At 37.1% G+C, this 19,435-nt stretch overlaps 1 protein-coding gene across 1 annotated transcript; it reads right to left on the bottom strand.

Moving 5' to 3' along the window:
• Positions 1–2,036: 2,036 nt before the first annotated feature.
• Positions 2,037–5,954, bottom strand: LOC143846284 (basic helix-loop-helix protein 80-like). The gene is made up of 8 exons (XM_077354716.1): positions 5,439–5,954; positions 4,930–5,115; positions 4,739–4,804; positions 4,576–4,644; positions 4,195–4,278; positions 3,891–4,079; positions 3,100–3,213; positions 2,037–2,803 (listed from the first exon to the last, which is right to left on the bottom strand). Exons 1-7 carry the CDS (start codon positions 5,748–5,750, stop codon positions 3,124–3,126), a joined length of 996 nt encoding a protein of 331 aa, XP_077210831.1. The 5' UTR covers positions 5,751–5,954; the 3' UTR covers positions 2,037–2,803; positions 3,100–3,123.
• Positions 5,955–19,435: the final 13,481 nt, after the last annotated feature.

Below are 19,435 nucleotides of genomic sequence, written 5' to 3'. Positions count from 1 at the left end.
AAACAAAACAGACCCACATTATTAAGTTTCCTTGTTTCCCACGGTTTTGTGAGATCTAATGGAATACAAAATTAGAAATGGTTTGGTTTAGGTTTTTGGAAAAGTCTAGTTATAAAAGCACTTTTATGACACAATGAAAAATGGTAGGAGCCTGTTATGTTCCAACGTGGATGCTTGACCACCTCGCCCCTTAGTTCCTCCCTTGTGCTACGAGGGCCTATCTTCGCTGCATGCAAAAGGAGAATTAAAGGAGTATAATGGAGGTGAAAACGAAATAAGGTGAGAAGGGAGACAAGATAACAAGGGAAAACCAACCTCAACATCCCCTCTTCAATGCCCTTCAACAAGCTTTTATATGACCTATTACAATCCTGATACTTCCCTATCAACTAGCAGTAACTCCTAATAGCTATCATAAGTACTCCTAATAGATATCATATCTTAACAAGAAAAAGATCAGCATAAAGGAAATCTACCCACAACCAACCTAGCTAATCTCTAACTACATCTAGAAGTTTTATTAGTGATGATGATGTGGTAATGCATATGTGGGGCCATGGCCATATTCAAGCACGTGAAAGCCTCTTTGTATGGCAGCTCGAGAGAGAGAGAGAGAGAGAGAGAGAGAGAGAGAGAGAGAGAGAGACTATTCTCTTGGGTTTCTTTTTGGGATTTTTTCTCTTGGGGTTTTCTTGTGTACGAAGGGTTGAGGGGACAAGGGATCCACAGTATTCTCTTGGGTTTTTTTTGGGATTTTTTCTCTTGGGTTTTTCTTGTGTATGATGGGTTGAGGGGACAAGGGATCCATTGGGGGTTTTGGTAAAATTTGCCACCATTTGGGAGGGGACATGTGGCACCTATCGGGCGTAGACACAAGGAATCCCATTAGAATGGACATGTGGCAGGCATCCAACCAATGGCAAGTAAGGACTCTAATTCCCATAAATGAAGGCGTATTGAAGCTGATTAGCTGAATCACTTTTGCATTTAGTGAGTTCTAAGAGTTCTCATTAGAGACTTCATACTTCTGTTTCTGACTTGAGCATTCAAGTGCCTCTCCGGAATCCAAACTCCAGGTCGTGTTTTCTGACCGTTTGTTCAAGAGTGCAGGTTACCTCCTTAGGCGTGCTTCCGGACCCATTCAACTTTAGATCAGATTTCAAAGGCAACAGGATCAATCCATTGTAATCCTTGTAGTATTGCTTTCTCATAGTGGAAGATCATGTTCTCACCCATAAATGTAGGCATCTTGGCCGAATCACGTAAAATCACGGTGTTTGTCTTGTGGCTTGTGATTATTTTTACTTTTCCGTTTATTTGTGCTCGATTGGATGGATTTGCGTGGCAAATTTTCTCAAGAGAGAGGATGCTGGAAATGGGGGTGAACATAATATTTTCATTTGTTTGGTTCAAATTTATCTGATATTTGCACTCTCCTATTTGATAATGGCCCTTTTCACTTTTCTGATTGACTGTTGATAGCATTTAAGGGGAATGATATTATTCCCCCCGCCCCCCCCCCCCCCCGGATAAAATCCCCTTTAACATTTTCCGTGAGAATGGTTCACTGCTTGAGGATAAATTCGTCCCCTTCAACGTTTTTCCTTACTTTTGAAAGTTAACTGATAACGTTGGGTGCTTGGGGGAGATATCATTTCCCTTTGGTGTATAATTATGAGTGTAAATATAGAGAGTGCCATTACGGAAACAAGAGTGTGGAGATCATTTGTTACCCAAAATACCATTTCTCCTGTGAGTTTCCTTTGATCGTATGCAAATTAACGTACAACAAAGTGTCTTTTCAGTATTTTAGGCCATATCATGATGCAGCTTTGTTTTCCAAAGAAATGGAACTTCATGGTGGAGAATCCTAGGATAAATTTTATATATTATTTCCTGTGGAGAAAAGATGTGTACAGCCTCTAGCTCCCACAAAGATACGAGGGAGGAAATTCAAGTTGAGGGCATCAAATCCACAGGTCTGGTTTTATTTTAGAAGATATCTACTCACAATATTTTCTTTGTAGATGCTCTTCCCACAACCGTTATACCCAGGTGAATTCAGTTCAGCAACTCCAACCAAGATAACATAACATAGAAGATTCCCATGAGATCTCAAGATAAAAAGCTTGCTATAACTAGTCATATCAGAGACAGTAAAGGTATGAAAGTCTTCCCCGCTCTTTCTTTATCTCAGTAGAGTTTACAAGAAAATAAAACCGATGGTAATTATTTTAGTTTTGTATTTAATTTAAACTACTGATATTGGCACTACCATGTTTTGATAACTGCACAAACTCTGCTTGTCTTTTATTATTTAAACAGCTGCCAAAGGTTATTACAGTTCCCAAAAGCTTTCAAAGACCCATTAAAAAGAAAAGACAGAGGTGGGTTTGTGCAATTATTAAAGCATGGTAGTGCCAATATCACTGAATTAAAAAAGAGAAGACAAGGTGAGATTGTGCAATTATTAAAGCATGGTAGTGCCAATATGATTGGCTTCAATTTATTATTGAACTTATGATTTTAATTTCACAACTTATTCCTTGGGATTTGTGTTTCAAACCCAAATAGTCAATAAGCCAGCCAGCAAGAGATCTCAAAAAGATCTGATTTTATTTTGTCGGTTGTCTCTTGTCTGTTCTCCTGTTATCCCTTTCTTATATTCAGAGACATGTAGAAACAATGGATTTGAAGAAGCTCACTCCATTCGAACTGACATTGAGCAAGCAGCTTTGATTTGAATTCATGGGTTTTGTTCTCTGCTTTTACTTCAGTGGGTCAAGGAATGTCTCCTTACAAACTGCAGAGATAAATTAAAAAACAAAACAGGAAAACCCATCAAGATAAGCATTAGAACACTAGAACATAAATTTAGGCTACTGATATCCCCATTACCATGTTTAATAATTGCACTAACTACCTTGTCTTTTAGTATTGAATCAGCTGTCAAAAGGTTATCACAATTCTAAAAAAATCTCGCAAGCTGATTAAAAAGAAAAAGACAATGGGAGTTAGTGCAAGTATCAAAATTTGTTAGTGGTGGTATCAGTAGCGTAAATTTATCTGCCTCTTTATTGGCTGGAAATTTGGTCTTACCCAATGTTTGGAGGGCTGTTTTTTTTACTGAAAACAACACATGTTGTGGTACCCAGCTTGACCGATAAGCTCTTGTATATGGTTTTCCACATCCCATGAGCTATTAGGATTGGCCTGAAAAAATACATTTAAATGTTAGGAAAATAGTTCTTTATTGAATTTCTCAAGAGGCTGTAGAGGATAAATGGGTCCTTTTCCTTTCTCTTTTCCTTGCTTTTTAGTACCTTTAGGCCCTGTTTGGATTGCAAGAAAAATATTTCCGATGGAAAAAAAAATCTTGGGGAATTGTTTTCTTTTCACAATTTAGAAGAAAATAATATAATTATGATTAAGTTAGAGGAATATCATCATAAATTAAATTGAAGGTCCTTCTTAAGTAAAAATTAAATAGAGTTGGTTCAAGCTATTGTTATTTTTTTTTTGTGTAGGGAATTTTGAAAGGGATATGATATCAGCACAACCATGTTTTAATAATTGCACTAACTTGTCTTTTATTATTTAAAGAGCAGTCAAAGGTTATTACACTTCCCAAAAAGCTCTGACAAGCCAATTAAGAAAGAAAAGACAGGCAGAGTTTGTGCAATTATTAAAACATGGTTGTGCTGATATCATTTCCCTTTTGAAAATGTCTTTCGTTTCCCAACTTTCCCAAAAAATTCCTGCAATCCAAACAGGGTAGAAGGTATTTGCCTATTTGGCATATGCCCATGAAAGATATCTTTTAATGTTAAGAAAATGTTTTGTTTTTCTGAACTTCTGACAAATGGGTCATCTTCCTTTCTTTTTAGTACCTTAGAGAAGATATTTGCCATCTGTCCATGTAGTAAATGAGAAGCTGAAATGCCCGATAGAGCGTAGTTGTTTTCTGAAGAGAAAGATGCTTTTGTTGTTGTGGTGGTGGTTGCGTCTGCAAAATATGCAGTTTGGGTTTGATTGGATTGCTGTGCATATGCCATTGGAGATTGAAAAGTCCACAATTTCTGAAGTTCAATGTTACAAACATAAGAAAACAAGAAAAATAAGATAGAGAGAAATAGATAGATATACACATTTTATTTGAATTTAATGAAAAACGAAGATGGGGATTTATTGTACCTCTGTTGAAGGCAAGTAGTCTTCTAAATCAACAGAAAACTCATAGAACATAGGATTCACAGAAGCAAGCTTCATGGAGAGAGACTGGAAATGGGGAAAAATCATAAATTTCATTAAAATACAATTACTAGAAAAGATAATGAATTAGAGAATGGCCACTGATTTTGGCACTGCCATGTTTTGATAATTGTACCAACTCATCTTGTTTTTTACTGTTTAAACAGCTGTCAAAAGGTTATTACTGTTCCGAAAAAGCTCTTACAAGCCAATTTAAAAGGCAAAGACAAGCAGAATTTGTGTAATTATGAAAACATGGTAGTGCCACTATCAGTAGCCTTAGAGAATTGATGATCTATCACTCTGTCTATTTGAAATTATTACCTGTACTTGGTTCTGCAAAGACTGAACATAGTTGATTATTTCATCCAGCATAAGGGCCTTTCCAGTCACCTGTTCATAAAAAACCACATGAGACTGTCAGAATTTGATCATGATCTCCCTTAAAAAGTAGAAAAAGGACACTTGATCATGAACTGAAACTCACCTTCTCACAACCAGGAACAAGACCTTGTAACAGCTTCATCCTCTCACTGATTTTCTCTCTTCTTACCTAAAGAAACCCGATTAGAAAAATGCAATTAGTGGGATGGATCTTATATGTGTTCAAACAATAATAGTAGAATAGTGAGTAGAATAAGAAAAGTAGTTTTATTTCTTAATAGAGTATATAATTACCCTCTCTGCAAGGCTGTGGCTGTCTGTTGCTTGACCCCTCCTAGCCCTCACATGAATGTAGTCAGAGGGAGTCACTTCACATGCCTTTTTCTGATTCTTCCTACTAGATTTCGGCATCTTCTCTTGTGTTTCTTTTGAACTACTACTGCATTTCTTTTGCTTCTTGCCTTTATCTTCCTTTACATCCTAAAAAAATCAGAACAATGGAATTCAATTTCAGCAAACGAAGATGATCAAAATCAAGAACTAACCACAATCCTATTCAAGAAAATTTGTGTTCCTTTCAACTATTTTACTCAATGTTTCAAAGAAGGTACAGGTCAAAATGCGGCCAAAGCAAATTTTAGTTGACTCGGTGATACTATACGAGTAACCGGATAATGCGGTCGAGTACTCGGAAGAGTCAAAAGTGCAAAATGCGGACTTGGACAAGAATGTGGCCCAGGTAAAAAGGTGTCGACTCGGGCGAGTCAAAGATGATGCGGGGAGTTTTGAAACAATGGTTTTACCTTGGATTGAGCAGAATTGGAGATATGCTCATCTCTAATTTTCCGCTTAGTCGTTGGACTGTGCGGATTCGGAGTCTGATCTTCCCCTTCAACAACTATGGAGGACACATCCTCTGCCTTTTGTTCATCCATCACAGCATTTTCATTGCTGAAATACAACTGGTTTTCACTAAGATTAGGATCTGATGGGAAGTAAGAATAAGTAGCAGAATTCATACCACCTTCAAGTAAATCAGACATCTTAACATTGGTGTTTGTTAAGAAAACATTGTCAAGAAAAAAAAGAGGGTTTTGATATGAAAAGGCTGCCATTTGAGAGCTGATAATTGAATTAAAAGTTGTATAGGCGAGAAAGAAGGTGGGTTTGCTACAAGCCTACAAGGAGCAAAACTTGTTAATGCAAAGGTGGTATATATAGAGAGAAATTGTAACATTTTATTAATCCATGCAACTTTATGTGCATTTGATTGGTCTTATCAGTGTTTTTTCTGCTCTTCTTTTCTTTTTCTTTTTCGTTTGTCCATTGCTCCGTATTGGAGATAAATACATACAGGTTTGGGGAAGGTAGGGCTCATAAAGAGCCCAAATAGTATCTAGATTTGTCTTTTTCTTTCCCTTTTCTGTAAAAATAAATCAAGAGAAACACACCTTTTCATTCTACCTTCAGACAATCTTGTTTTCGCATTGATGGTTAGTGTAACTGTATGATGTTTCGATTATTTGGGCAAAAAACATGGCTACTGATATTTGCACTGCCATGTTTTGATAATGACACAGACATACCTTGTCTTTTCCCTCTTAATTGGCTGTTGATAGCTTTTTTGTTTGGAATTGTAATAGCTTTTGACAGGCGGTTAAATAATAAAAGACAAGGTGAGATTTTGCAATTATCAAAACATTGTAGTGCCAATAGCCAAAAACATTTATCACAATTTTCAGAAGGCGACTGATGTTGGCACTACCCTGTTTTGATAATTTCACAGACTCAGCTTGTCTTTTATTATTTAAACAATTGTCATTAAGTTATAGCAGTTCTCAAAAGCTATGAGAGGCCCATTTAAAAAGAAAAGACAAGTTGAGTTTGTGCAATTATTAAAACATTGTAGTCCCAATATCACCAGCCTTCTCAGAAACATCATCATTTTCCTATTTTCCAAACCAACCCATCAAAATATCTATTGGGCTACTGTGTTGGAGGAAAATCAAGGAGTTGTGACCGTTAGTCAGGGTTGTTTGAAGACATTCTTTTAAAAACAAAAAATTCTACAAACTCTTTTTTTTTTTTTTTTTTTTTTCCCAAAAAACCCATATGCCAATTCCCATGACTTATTCCTTCTGTTTTACCATTTTAAAACCGACCCACATATCCAGATACCTGATTTTTTGTTCTAATGTTATTAAAAATTTTTACAGGAGATCTTCCAACATTTCATTCCCCATGAAGGATGTTCAGGAATTTCATGCTCATCTTAATTTAAGTCATTTTTTAATATTTTTTTGCTTATTTTTATTGAAATCCAGTTCTCTCCACAAACTATAATAATGAATTAAGAAGAGTCTGGAGTTATAAGCGGCCGAGAGAGTTCACATCAAAGAAAAAAGTGTCATGTCAGTGAAGGAGAAGAATAGAATAAAACAAAAGAGCACCATCCTCTTTTGTCACTCTGGAATGTACAAGGCAAGTAGTGAATCTGTAATTTGTGATCACCAGCCAATAAATTACTAGGGTGTCTACTTTCTATGCAGAGAATTCCAGATAACTGTAATAATTTAATAATGAAAACTGCTCTCCAAAGTCAGTAGATTAGTTTGATTTGGTTTTCCTAGAGAGGCCTAGATGTTCTATTTATCTTTGTTTGAGACTTGAGAGTTTAGTAGATTAATAGATTAAACTTTTTTTTTTCTTTTTTGATGACGTAGGATGTCCCCACCTCCTTCGGGAGTAGGACTAGTCCATACATACAGATACACGCAACGACCCACTCACCCGTCACCACGGGTATCAGGTAAGTCGGGGGCAGGATTCGAACACTTGTCAATAGGGAGCAAACCCATGACTTTATGCCGAAGAGCCAACGCCTCGGTGGGTTAATAGATTATACTTTATCATTATAATCAACAGTGTATTTTATTCGATTTTTAAAGAAAAAACTAAGTGTTTCTTTCACTTTCATCTTCTTTTATCAGTAAATAGATTATTATTATATATGTATATTAATATCCAATTATAATTAGCACTTTAGCTTCATTTGAATTTTGCTACAAACCCATTTGTTGCTTACTAAAAAAAATTAAGGGCATCTTTGGATGCCACCAAAATTGGTCCTTATTAGCAAATAAGATGTTGAGTTCGGTGTCTTGAATTCAACGTGATTAGCTCCAAAAAAATGTGTGCGGCCCGGCCTATCATCTAAGTGAGTTTGGCCTGGTTCAGATAAGCTTGTTTTGACCGACTTTGCATAAGACCTTTTAGGGATTATTTTCGAGTTCTTGTTTTTTGGAAGAGGGTTGAGAGCTCAAAAGGTAGAAAAGGATGTACCAGAGTTTTTTGGTGGGATTCGTGAGAGATACCAATTTTCTTTTGCAATCTCTAGTTCCTATAATGAATTTTCTCGTCGTCTGTGCCGAGGATGTAGGATTTACTCCAAACTACCTAAATTTTTGTGTATGTGTGTTTGCTTGTGTTTACATGTTTCGTTTTGCTTTGCCATTGAAATTGCATGTTGTTATTGTTAGAATATGTGAGATTTCACCAATAGGTTAGATTAGGTAGAATAAAATCACATTTTCCAAGATTTGATTTGGATTAATTGGGGAAGATTATGCAGGGAGGCTAGATTAGGTATTGAGATTATCTTCTCATATTTTGTCAAATCTCTTTCCATAAATCTTGTGATGCTAGTTTCTATGTTTATCCTCTTGAGTGTTCTATATAAATACTCATTAGGCTTGATTGTAAGATAAGCAAAGATTAGTGGAAATCTTCAATATTTTACATGGTATCAAAGCCACCGATCTTGGAGTGACCACAAGACAAATAGCTGCTCTCTCCAGCGGACGGCCGATCTAGCCGTCCACCCGGCCACCCGGCCACCATTGCTCCCACATTCTCTTTCTCAAATTAACACTACTAGAATTGCCTTCCTTACCAGCTTCATTAGTTTCAATCTCTTTACATCCTTAGCATAATTCCTTAGCATTCTTGTTCAATCTCCTTGCATTCTTTTCCCATCTAATTTTCAAGACTTTCTTGGTTGCCTTCAATAACCCCTCATCTTCTTGAATGCGCCCATCTCATCATCTTGTGCCAATTACACAGTCTCCTTATTTTGCTGTCAGCACCTTCACAAAAAAAAAAAAAAAGGGATTTGCATTTTCAAAACACATATTTGATATTTGCACACTTTTTCCCAATGTCCAATTTTTCGTCGATAATTGTTGCCACCATTTTTAGCCGCTATTTGTCGCTTTCTCTTCTATTTCTTTCCTATATTTCTTTATATTTTTGTCTTTCGCCTATTTCGGTTGAGGTACTTCTTTGTGGTGCGTGCCTAAAATAAGAGCTCTACTCAATTGAGGGGCCTCTCTCCTTGAGGTTCGTGCCTGAGAGAGCAATTTCTCTCTTTCATAAGGATCGGTATCTCAAGCTGACCTGTGAAGTCTGCCCATTGAGGCTTTCTTTTGCTCATAGAGGCCACTTCTTGCCCCTTTCGGCATTCGTCCATTGTGACTCATTTCTTGCCCATTCTGGCATTGGTCCATTGTGACCCATTTTCAGAAGGTTCGATATTCTAATCGGCCTAATGACTCGCCCATTCAGGCTTGAGTCCAATCCAGTTCATTGAAGCTTTTTGCGGCTCACCTTTTTAATGCGACACATTCTTCAACAACAGGCGGCCATCATCCATCATCTTCAACAATATTGGCAAAATACCTCAAGCAGACATCAATCGTGACAACGTGCAACAAAATTGGCAAATTTTTATATTTTTTTGGGGATATTAATTGTAATCAAACGTATATATTCATATACGTTTGAGGGGGCATATTAGAATATGTGAGATCTCACCAATAGGTTAGATTAGGCAACTATAGTTTGATTAGGTAGAATAAAATCACATTTTCCAAGATTTGATTTGGATTAATTGGGGAAGATTATTCAGGGAGGCTAAATTAGGTATTGAGATTATCTTCTCATATCTTGTCAAATCTCTTTCCATAAATCTTGTGATACTAGTTTCTATGTTTATCCTCTTGAGTGTTCTATATAAACACTCATTAGGCTTGATTGTAAGATAAGCAAAGATTAGTGGAAATCTTCAATATTTTACAGTTATTGCGGGGGATTTTAATTTAAGATTATTTTAATTTAATCTTAGACGCAAATATAACGTTACAAATTCTTCTTCTTTTTTTAACACGGAAAAGAATCCGACCAATGTGATGGAATTGAAAATGACATACATAAGAAGAAGCGCATGAGGAGGATTAACGGCCTAGCCTCTAACACAGGCGGTCAAGGTTCTACCTCAATTGGTTGAGGCTCTGTTTTTCAACATTGAGGTGGGATGTTCAATCCTAGCTTACCTGCCAAAACAAAAAGAAGCAAATGGCTTAGAGCCCTAAAAACCAAGACTAAGAGCCGGGCAATGGCTTATAAGGGCTTGGGCGCACCCTCTCCTTAACGGCTAGCTTTCAAGGGTAAGTTTTACTCGGGTCCCAACATTTTTTGCCTTAGCAGGAGGCTAAAGCAAAGATAGACTTTTCCTTATGGTATGTTAGGTACTCCACTAGAGACTTTGGGTTCCTTTTTTTATCATTTGGATAATGGGGGATGAAAACTCATTTTCTAGGTGCATTCTGGGAGGATTCTTGGATACTCTCTTGGATTACCTTTTGTGGCTCCACAATGTTCACTTTGAAGTCCCTCTCTAGGGTCTTTCCTACCAAATCCAAGCGTCCCTCTACACTTTTGGACCGTGGATCTATATCCTTAGTTGCTCCAGTGAAAGGCAGACTATCATGTAGGCTTCCATGCGTGGACATGGATGAGTCTCCAATTTTCTGATTCTCTTGTGGCACAATACCCAACTTACACGTTCAGAGCTTTCTGGGAACTGTAATAACCTTTTGACCATAGTTGCGGAAAACTCCTTGGGCAGATGGGAAACCTGTTTCTCCTAAAATGTGTTTCTCGCGGATGGGAAACTCGTTTATCCTAAGACGTGGGAAACGAGTTTCGAAAACGTTTCCGAAACATGATAAAAAAATTGGAGAAATGTTTCCGAAACGCATGGGAAACATATGAAAAACTTATGTAAATCATGTGTAAAATGAGTGATAAACTAATGCACCACTTGTAGAAACGCATGTGAAACGCGTAGGAAACATGTGTAGAACTTACGAAAACCATTTTGAAAAAAAACACATCAAAATTTGTGGAATGGATGCTAAAAAAGAAAACAATACCATATGTTGTAATATAAATTTAAAAAAATCAAATAGAAAATTGAAATTAACAAAATTTAAATCTACAAAACCATGTATTTCGGGTTTCCCTTGTGTTTCATGTATTTTTTTTTTCTAAATGCTTCGAATGCGTTTCCTAAGACGTTTCTCAAACGATTTTCTATCGTTTTTCTCATTTCTCGTTTCCCCTATATTTTTCTCACGAGTTTCTTGTTTCCGTTTCACGTTTCGTTTCCCGAATTCGCTTCCCATCCTGGCTGGGGCGGTGCCAGGAATTTACAGTTGGGGGGCTGGATTAGTTTACAATTGTCTGCTATGGTTATTTTGGTGGGGGGGGGGGGGGGGCATGGCCCCCTCAAGCTATATGTGCCTCCACCCCTGCATCCTGGTAAGTATGACAGCCTTTTAAATACTAAAGGACAAGAAACTTGAGAGGATATATCAAAACATTGCAGCGCTCTAATATCATTTCCCTAATTATATTATTTCTGAAACTATTATAACCATATTTGCAAATAATCATGCTCATCTTTAACACTGATTATATGCAAATATTTATTGGAGGCATCCAAAGAGGTCATATATCGCTATGTACACATCATAGTAATTTAGGGCATGCTTAGATACGTATAAAAATTATTTGCATACAATGGGGCCATTTAGATACATGAATTTCACAATTTTGAATTTTACAAGCTAAAACTTGGATTTTATAAGCTAAAAACTTGATTTTTGACTATAGTAAGAACAATCAAGATTGACTCATAGATTGTTAATGATCAATTAGGTTTTGAGCCGGGAACACCTTAGCCATGTGTGTGGTCATGTTGTAAGGGTATACTAATGAGTTAACAATGTCTATGGGCCCAATATAAGCTCAATAAGGTAGGTGAGCTTACTTGAGGAACAAGAGCTAGTCCGCAATGGATGGACGATAGGTCGTCCTTTATTCTTATATATGTAGACTTCATTCCTACTTCACACATTCAGGTTTGTTATTTCTCCCCATTGGAATCAACATAAGGTGATTGTGGAGAGAGTAGAAGACCAAATAATATTCTTCATTTTGCAGAGGATTGGTATCATCCCAGGATCAAACTTCGTCGTTCAAGCAAGCACATGGACGAAGGTATCTATGTTTAATCCTTCACATGCTTTTGTTGTTAAAATCGCATGCTTATGGTTTGATCACACAACTTTGTTTTTACATGGTCCTATCGAGGAACATCTCATAGACAAGGAGAAGAGAATAAAGTCGGTTGAAGTTAGGGGCAGATTGCGAATGAAAAGAGCAATCGTGGAACTGCCATATTCGGGACCATGTCCTATAAGTGTGTAGAGAATGAGATGAATGTCTGAGAAACATATTGAATGAAATTTGCTAGGGTCCATAGCAAAAGGCATTTTGCGGAACACCTGTTGCATGAGAGAGCAGCCCCATAGGCTCACTTTCCAACAGATTTTGTCATTATTCATGATGTAGCTGCTCTATCATGCAATAGACGTTCCGCAAAATGCCTTTTGCTACGGACCCTAGCAAATCCCTATTTGAATAATAGAGAGATCATCGACCATATATTTAACTCAATAAACTATCAGTAATAGAAAGAGCCATTGCAGGGAGTTTGAAGTTGGTAATGAAGATGAACTTTTTTAGGGTGGCCAGAAAAGATGGACTCCTGAGTACTCCACTCGGATTGAAAAGATCAGAAGTTGATGACTTGCCAAATAACTGGTTTCGACTCTACTGTTACACTCTGCTTAGATCAGTTCATTAGTTATTGTACTAATTAGTAGAAATCTAATAGGCTAAAATCATGTAAAATAATAATGACAATAGCAAGCACACTAATTAAGAATATAAGATATAAGCGGTTCACATAAAAGCCTATTTCCATGGGTAAGAACATGATCTTCATTATATGTGAGAAATAATATACGATTACAGAGGAATTTCTTAAGCCTAGAAATGTAACCGTATTCTCTCATTTCAAAGATTGAACATCATTTCGTCTCACGCCCCTGTAGAAGAACAAATTGTAAGACTTCGGGCAACTATTGATCTTTGATTTACTCATTGATTAAGTGATCAATGAGGGTTATATAATCAATGCATCTTAAGTATCCTAGTTAGTTATGGATGTTTTAGTGTAGCACTAGGTTATTTACATTAGGACTAGTAGTTAATTAAATTAATCTAGGTAAGATCTAGACTGATTAAAGTTAAGTTATGGGTAGAACTCTAACTGTTATTTGTCTATTGGTAAGGGGTTGATCTCTACTAACATCTAACCGATTAGAAGGTCAGATCATCCAGAAGATCCAGCCCAGATCGATCACTGCCACGGCCGATCAAGGTATGCCCCGCCCGTTGTTGCATACAAAACACTTCCTAAATTCTCGCCTCTTTCTTGCTAACCATTAACGATTTCTCACTCGCTCTTAACCCAACGAGATGACCCACTTGAGGTTGCCTTTCCTCTTACTTTCTTTCCAACACAACCATTCGGTGATCAAACGATCAAAAGAGTGGGGAACAAGATAAAATCCCATCAATTTGCCTAGCTCCTATTTAGAGGGATATCGTCAATTGGCCCTGTTTGGATTGCAAGAAAAACATTACCGACAAAAAAAAAATTCTTGGAAAGTTTCTTTTCTTTCTTTCCATAATATAGAGGGATATTGTCATAAATTGAAGATCCCTAAATAAAAATTGAATAGGCTTGAGTCAAGTTATATTTTTTAGTGTGTGTAACAAAAAAAGGTAGGAAATTTTAGAAATATTTTTCCTTCCGAATTTCTCTAGAAAATTCTTGCAATCCAAGCTAGGGCTGCAACAGGGTCGGGTTTTTCAAAAGCCTAGCCCAACCCTGGATCCCATTATCTCGGCCTTGACCCGCCCTGACCCTGAGTCAGGGCCGAAAAACATCAACCCATTGCCCGTCTTACAGGGCTCAGTGCTTGCCCTGGCCCGCCCTGATTGGCCATGATTGGGCCGGGCCGAATTGACCCTAGGGCAAATACCTGTTAAGAGTGCCAAAAATAAAGCAACCACTTATCATATAGAACAAAATGATCAATAAACAGAGAAAGGGAACAAAATAAGACAATATGAATTCAACAACATGACGGGCAACATGGACAATTAATAATAATAATCTAAAGAAACATCAATCCAAGATAATAGAAAACATTAGCAAAAGAAACATGCACAGATGGTTCAATTCTATAATAGAAAACTTAGGGACGGGACGGGTCAGGGCACCCGAGGCATTAACCTAGAACCCGACCCGACCTGAGTCAGGGTCTAAAAAAATGAACCTTGATCCTGTTCGGGCTCAAGGCCGGTCAGGGCTGATGGGGCCAAACTTGCACCCCTAATCCAGGCCCTGTTTGGATCAATTGCAGGAATTTTCTACAAAAAGTTTGGGAAAGAAAAAACTTTTCTTGAATTTCATGCTTTCTATTGTTTGATTACAGATGAAAAAAAAAATCAATTCTAACCATATCAGTCACTAGATTCGTAGCTAAAGAACCATTTTTCAAGCAATCCATGTAAAAATGGAGAGGAAAACGAGTTTGTATATTTTCCACTATGTCAACTTATCATTACATTACTATTTTTATAATGTTTTGTTTACACAGGACACCAGATATGGACAAGACATACAAGACACGTCATCGAAGAGATTAACATAGGAAGTTGCTGACGAGAGCATCATGCGTGAAGACTTCTGCTGAGGACTTTTTAGTAGTTGAAAGGTTTTCGGTAGTCTGGCATCTCCTATCATTATCACTCCCCTTCAAATGCAATGGCCTATATGTTAGAGTAAGCCTGATAAAATTTGAAAACGATGTGATAAGTGTCCTCTAGTGAATATGTTTGCCACTTGATCCTATTGTGTACATGAACGAAGCAACTTTCTAGCAACTTGTTCTCGTACAAAGTGAAAATCAATCTCAATGTGCTTAGTTCTTACATGGAAGACTGGATTTTCGCCAAAGTAAGTGACACTGATATTATCACAATATAATAAAGGACCACTGAGTTGTACCCCAAGGTCACAAAGTAGATATTATAGCCAAATTAATTCTACAGTGAAAGAGCCCTATATTCCGGTTCAGCGCTTGATCGTGAGACCGTGGTCTGTTTCTTGGATGACCATGATACCAAGTTTGTTCCAAGAAAGACACATGACTACCGGCGGTCATGATAGCCCCTAAAGGAGTAAATATCCACTGGTAAAGGTTATAGCTGCAGATTACCGGGGGTTGCTAAATGTGTCATTAGTAAAGACTTTACAGGTGGTAAAATGGTGGTGGTTTTTTTTTCTTTTATCACCACTGGTATATATTGTTAAAACGCACATATACCCGTGGTTTTAAATTAAATGTACGTCGGTAAAAGCCTAATTTTTGTAGTCTAATCATCGGGATTACCTGCCCAATCAGCATCTGAAAGGCAACCAAGTTTAAAATGCTCGGAGGCAGTGAAAGTTCATTCAAGTGTAAGTGTCCCTTTGACAAAGCGAAGAATCTATTTAACAGTAAGAAGATGACCCAAGCGTGGATTTTGCATATGTTGGGCAAACTTGATTGACAACAAATTATAGATCCGGTCCCCTGAGGGTTAGATATTGAAGGCTATAGAGTGAAAGGTTAAAGAAAATTAAAATATACAAGGAATTTGCTAGGACAATCGCATAAGGCATTTCGCAGTTGGACTGTTGCATGTGAGAGCAGCCACACAGGTGCAGATTTTGTCCTATATTCACTTAATTCAGCTGAGGTGGCTGCTCTCACATGCAACATCCGAGCCACTAAATGCCTTCTGCAATGGTCCCTAGCAAATCCCAATATACACCATGGTTTTAAATTTCATCCGAATCCGAAATTCGGACTTACTAAATTTTGGCTGAAATTTCAGAAATTTCAAGTTGAATATATATATATATATATATATATATATATATATATATATATATATATATATATATATAGTATTTATTCGATACTTCGGCCGAAATTCGGTAAAGAATAAAATATTGCTGTACCAGATTTCGGCCGAAATGGATGCCGAAACCGAATTGAAATTTAAAATCATGCATACAACTCAGATAACACGAGGGATGTCAATGTCAAATTTAGTGGGAGGTTGTATTGGAGCATTGAAGGTTAGGAAAATTATAGAGTGAATGTGAGGATCTTTTGAGTGCGACTTATCTGGAAGGCGTGACTGTCTAGTCATTTGTCATCATACGAAGACATAGTTCTTTTCTCAGCAAAACAGATTTTTTCTTTGAAAAAAAAATCCTCAATCCTCTCGCTACGCCAATTGGCGTCACGTCCCCATCTTACATTAAAAACCGTCCTTCGCTCCCCTAAAGAAGACAAAAGCATGTAAATCCTTTTCCTTGCTTTAAATCTCTCTCTCAGTAAAAAGGAGATTTTGAGTTTTTATCTGGTGTAAGTCCTTATAGTAGTCCCGTTTTTTTTAAAAAGTACTATACATACCACACTGTACGATGATCCAAACCGTCCATGTGATGGGCCACAACGAAAATAGGTTGTGCCCAAAAAATCATTTCTATAGGATGATCCCAACCCTCCAATCTATAGTGGAACTGCATATTATGAAAAACTATATAGATCGGAGGGCTTGGATCAACCTATGGAAATGAGTTTTGGGGCACAACCTATTTAAGTTGCGGGCACAGTTTGGATCATCCTATAGTATGGTCCTTACAGTACTTTTGAAAAATACAAGACTACAAGGGCTTAGACCATGTAAAATCTCGATTTTGTAACACCAAAGTTGGAAACAATGGAGCTATTCAGACTTGGTACTTGTGGTTGTAATCTCCTAACCCATATCAAGAAGTGATTATGAGGCTATAATTGGTAATTAGTGCACCTAAATATTTAGATATGGTTGTATTACTGTAGGCCTAATCACCTTTTAAGGCCATCATACCATTTTTACAAAAGACGCACATGAATATTTTCATAGTTTTTTGGGCCCTTTTAGAGTTAAATAGGCTTCACTCAGTTGTGGGCCAAAGCCGTCTACAGATCGGATGGTTAGGATCATCCTCATCCTATTTACATTGCGGTCAAACAGATGAATGGTCTGCATCATGGTCCACACAGTACTTTTTTGAAAAACAATGGGCTTCACACCAAACCATATAAAATCTCCATTAGTCTTAGCTTGGGCCTAGATGCTTCTTAGGTATCATTCTATATTTGATTATATATTGACTGCATTTTAGAAAGCTCTGTCGCAAAGATGCTTATTTTTGTTATGTACAAGAAATTTTAGAATTGATAAGTTGACTGAAGTTATAGGTATCTCCCAAAATTAAAGATGTGGAATGCGTGATCCATGAAGGATGAACCTGCAATTATAAACCATCAATTTTGTGAATAGTCCCTTCACTTATTTGACTGCCATCGTGAAGTGTGGTTTTACTCATTGAATTCGATTTTTTTTATAACCGAGGGTGAAGGGGGGATTAAGATGCCCGAGAAATAATTAGTTTTACTAAGTTGTTTAAGGTTTATGTTACCATGATTTTAAATTTTCACCGAAACCAACACAAAATTACGGCTTTTGTTTCAATCCCAACCGAAACCGAAATACATAACCAAAATCCAAGCGTAATAGTTGTATAACATATATGAGAAAACGGTTCCTACACATGTGTAGAGAGTTCTCTACACACTAGCTTAAAATACAGTGGGGGGCCACATTGTTTGGGTGATCCAAGTCATCCATTTTAAAGGCCCTCACATAGATAGGGTGTCTACAAAAAATCAGATCCATAGGATTATCCCAACCCTACGATTTGTGGATGTAAAATGGATGTCTTTAAACCTTCACAAATTAGTCCATCTTTTGCCTCCACAGTTCGAATGGTTAGGATGATCCTATGGATCTGATTGTTTGTGGACACCCTATCTATGTGAGGGCCTTAAAAACGAATGGTTTGGATCACCCAAACAATGTGGGCCCCCACTGTATTTTAAGCTAGTGTGTAGATAACTTATCTACACATGTGTGCAGGAACCGTTTTCTCAACATATATATGTTACAGAAATGCATATGAAATGTGGTGCATGTATTACGTATAGATCTTTATATGAATTACATGTGAAATTTAGAAAGTAATAAATTATCAAACATTCGCGACAGTGCATATTTGCATATTATTACTCCGTATTCGATGTTTTTAAACCGATATAAATAGCTATCTTGCTTAAGCATCAGTTTAAAAAGAAGATGGCGTTAGATTGGGCGTGAGCATCAGTTTTAAAAATCAGCTGTGTTTTTCTATATCATCATCCGCTCAAAACCTCACTTTCTCAAACACATTAAAACTACAAAAAATAGAGGACAAAGAAAAAGAAGAGACGAATAGAAGAAGACGGGAAAACACATTACAGAAGATTGAAGAAAAAATAAAAGAGATGGAACGAAGTTAAGGGCAAAGCCCTCCAAATAGTATACACATTGAATTGGTGCTAGGGTTAGGGTAACCACTTTCTAAGCCTTTTTATTAGAAAAATCCCCTTGGAAGAGGTATGCCTCCATTGTTGAAATAAAAAAACTATGGTGAATAATGACCCAAATATCCTTTTTAGGATTAAAATTTCAAAAAACTGCCCTCTCCACTCAAGGAAAAAAAATTAATACTTTCTTCATGTCCAAAAAGGGCCTAATTAAAGTTAAACAAAACAGGGCCTAAGGTTAAACAAAATTGAGAGGGTTGGATAATATACATTATATTTATATTTAAATGACTTACCTCATTTTTTAGGGCAAGACTGTTACAATGATAGCAAAATGTGATCCGCAAAAAATGGGAGGAAAATTTTTCGAATTTCATAAAGTATATGATGAGAAAAAAACGTAGTAAAAAACAGTCAAAGTTTTGCTAGCTACGGTTACGATCCTAAGTGGCTTAAGGGGCTACCCAAATGCGTTCCAGCACCCGAGAGCTTTTGGTGTATTGGTTAGGTAGCTAACATTTGGTATGGGAGAGCTTTTGGTGTATTGGTTAGGTAGCTAACATTCGGTATGTGTTAGGAAGCTAACATTTGGTATCAGAGCCTACACCAAAACTCGTACTGGAGCCATGGAAAGTTCGAGCTATGAAAAGAGCTACGGAGGATGGTGGAAGATGTCTAGTGCAGTTGGGGGTTTTAATGAATATTTTTCCAAAAGCTGAACTTTTTAGACATTTCATAATTTTCAATGACTAATTGGGGAATATTCATAAAAAGTTAGATATGTTTACGGAAAATTCGACACCTGTTCAGGCAAAGCACATCATGTTGTATCCCAACCGGATCAACAGCCACGACCAACGTAGAACTGACACCACATGTAAGGTAGGTATGATTAGGAACCCATATGCGACACATTTTACACAAAAACAGTTGAAATATTCTAAGGAACCCATAGGCGACACATTTTACACACAGTTGAAATATTTTATAAGCTATATTTCTAGAGAAAAAATGGG

Source organism: Tasmannia lanceolata, unplaced genomic scaffold (assembly GCF_043159265.1).
Source record: "Tasmannia lanceolata isolate RefF3 unplaced genomic scaffold, GAP_Taslan_0.1 ptg000015l, whole genome shotgun sequence".
Lineage (NCBI taxonomy): Eukaryota > Viridiplantae > Streptophyta > Magnoliopsida > Canellales > Winteraceae > Tasmannia > Tasmannia lanceolata.
The sequence above is the reverse complement of the archived record's forward strand: the minus strand, read 5'-3'. Positions and strand labels throughout refer to the sequence as shown.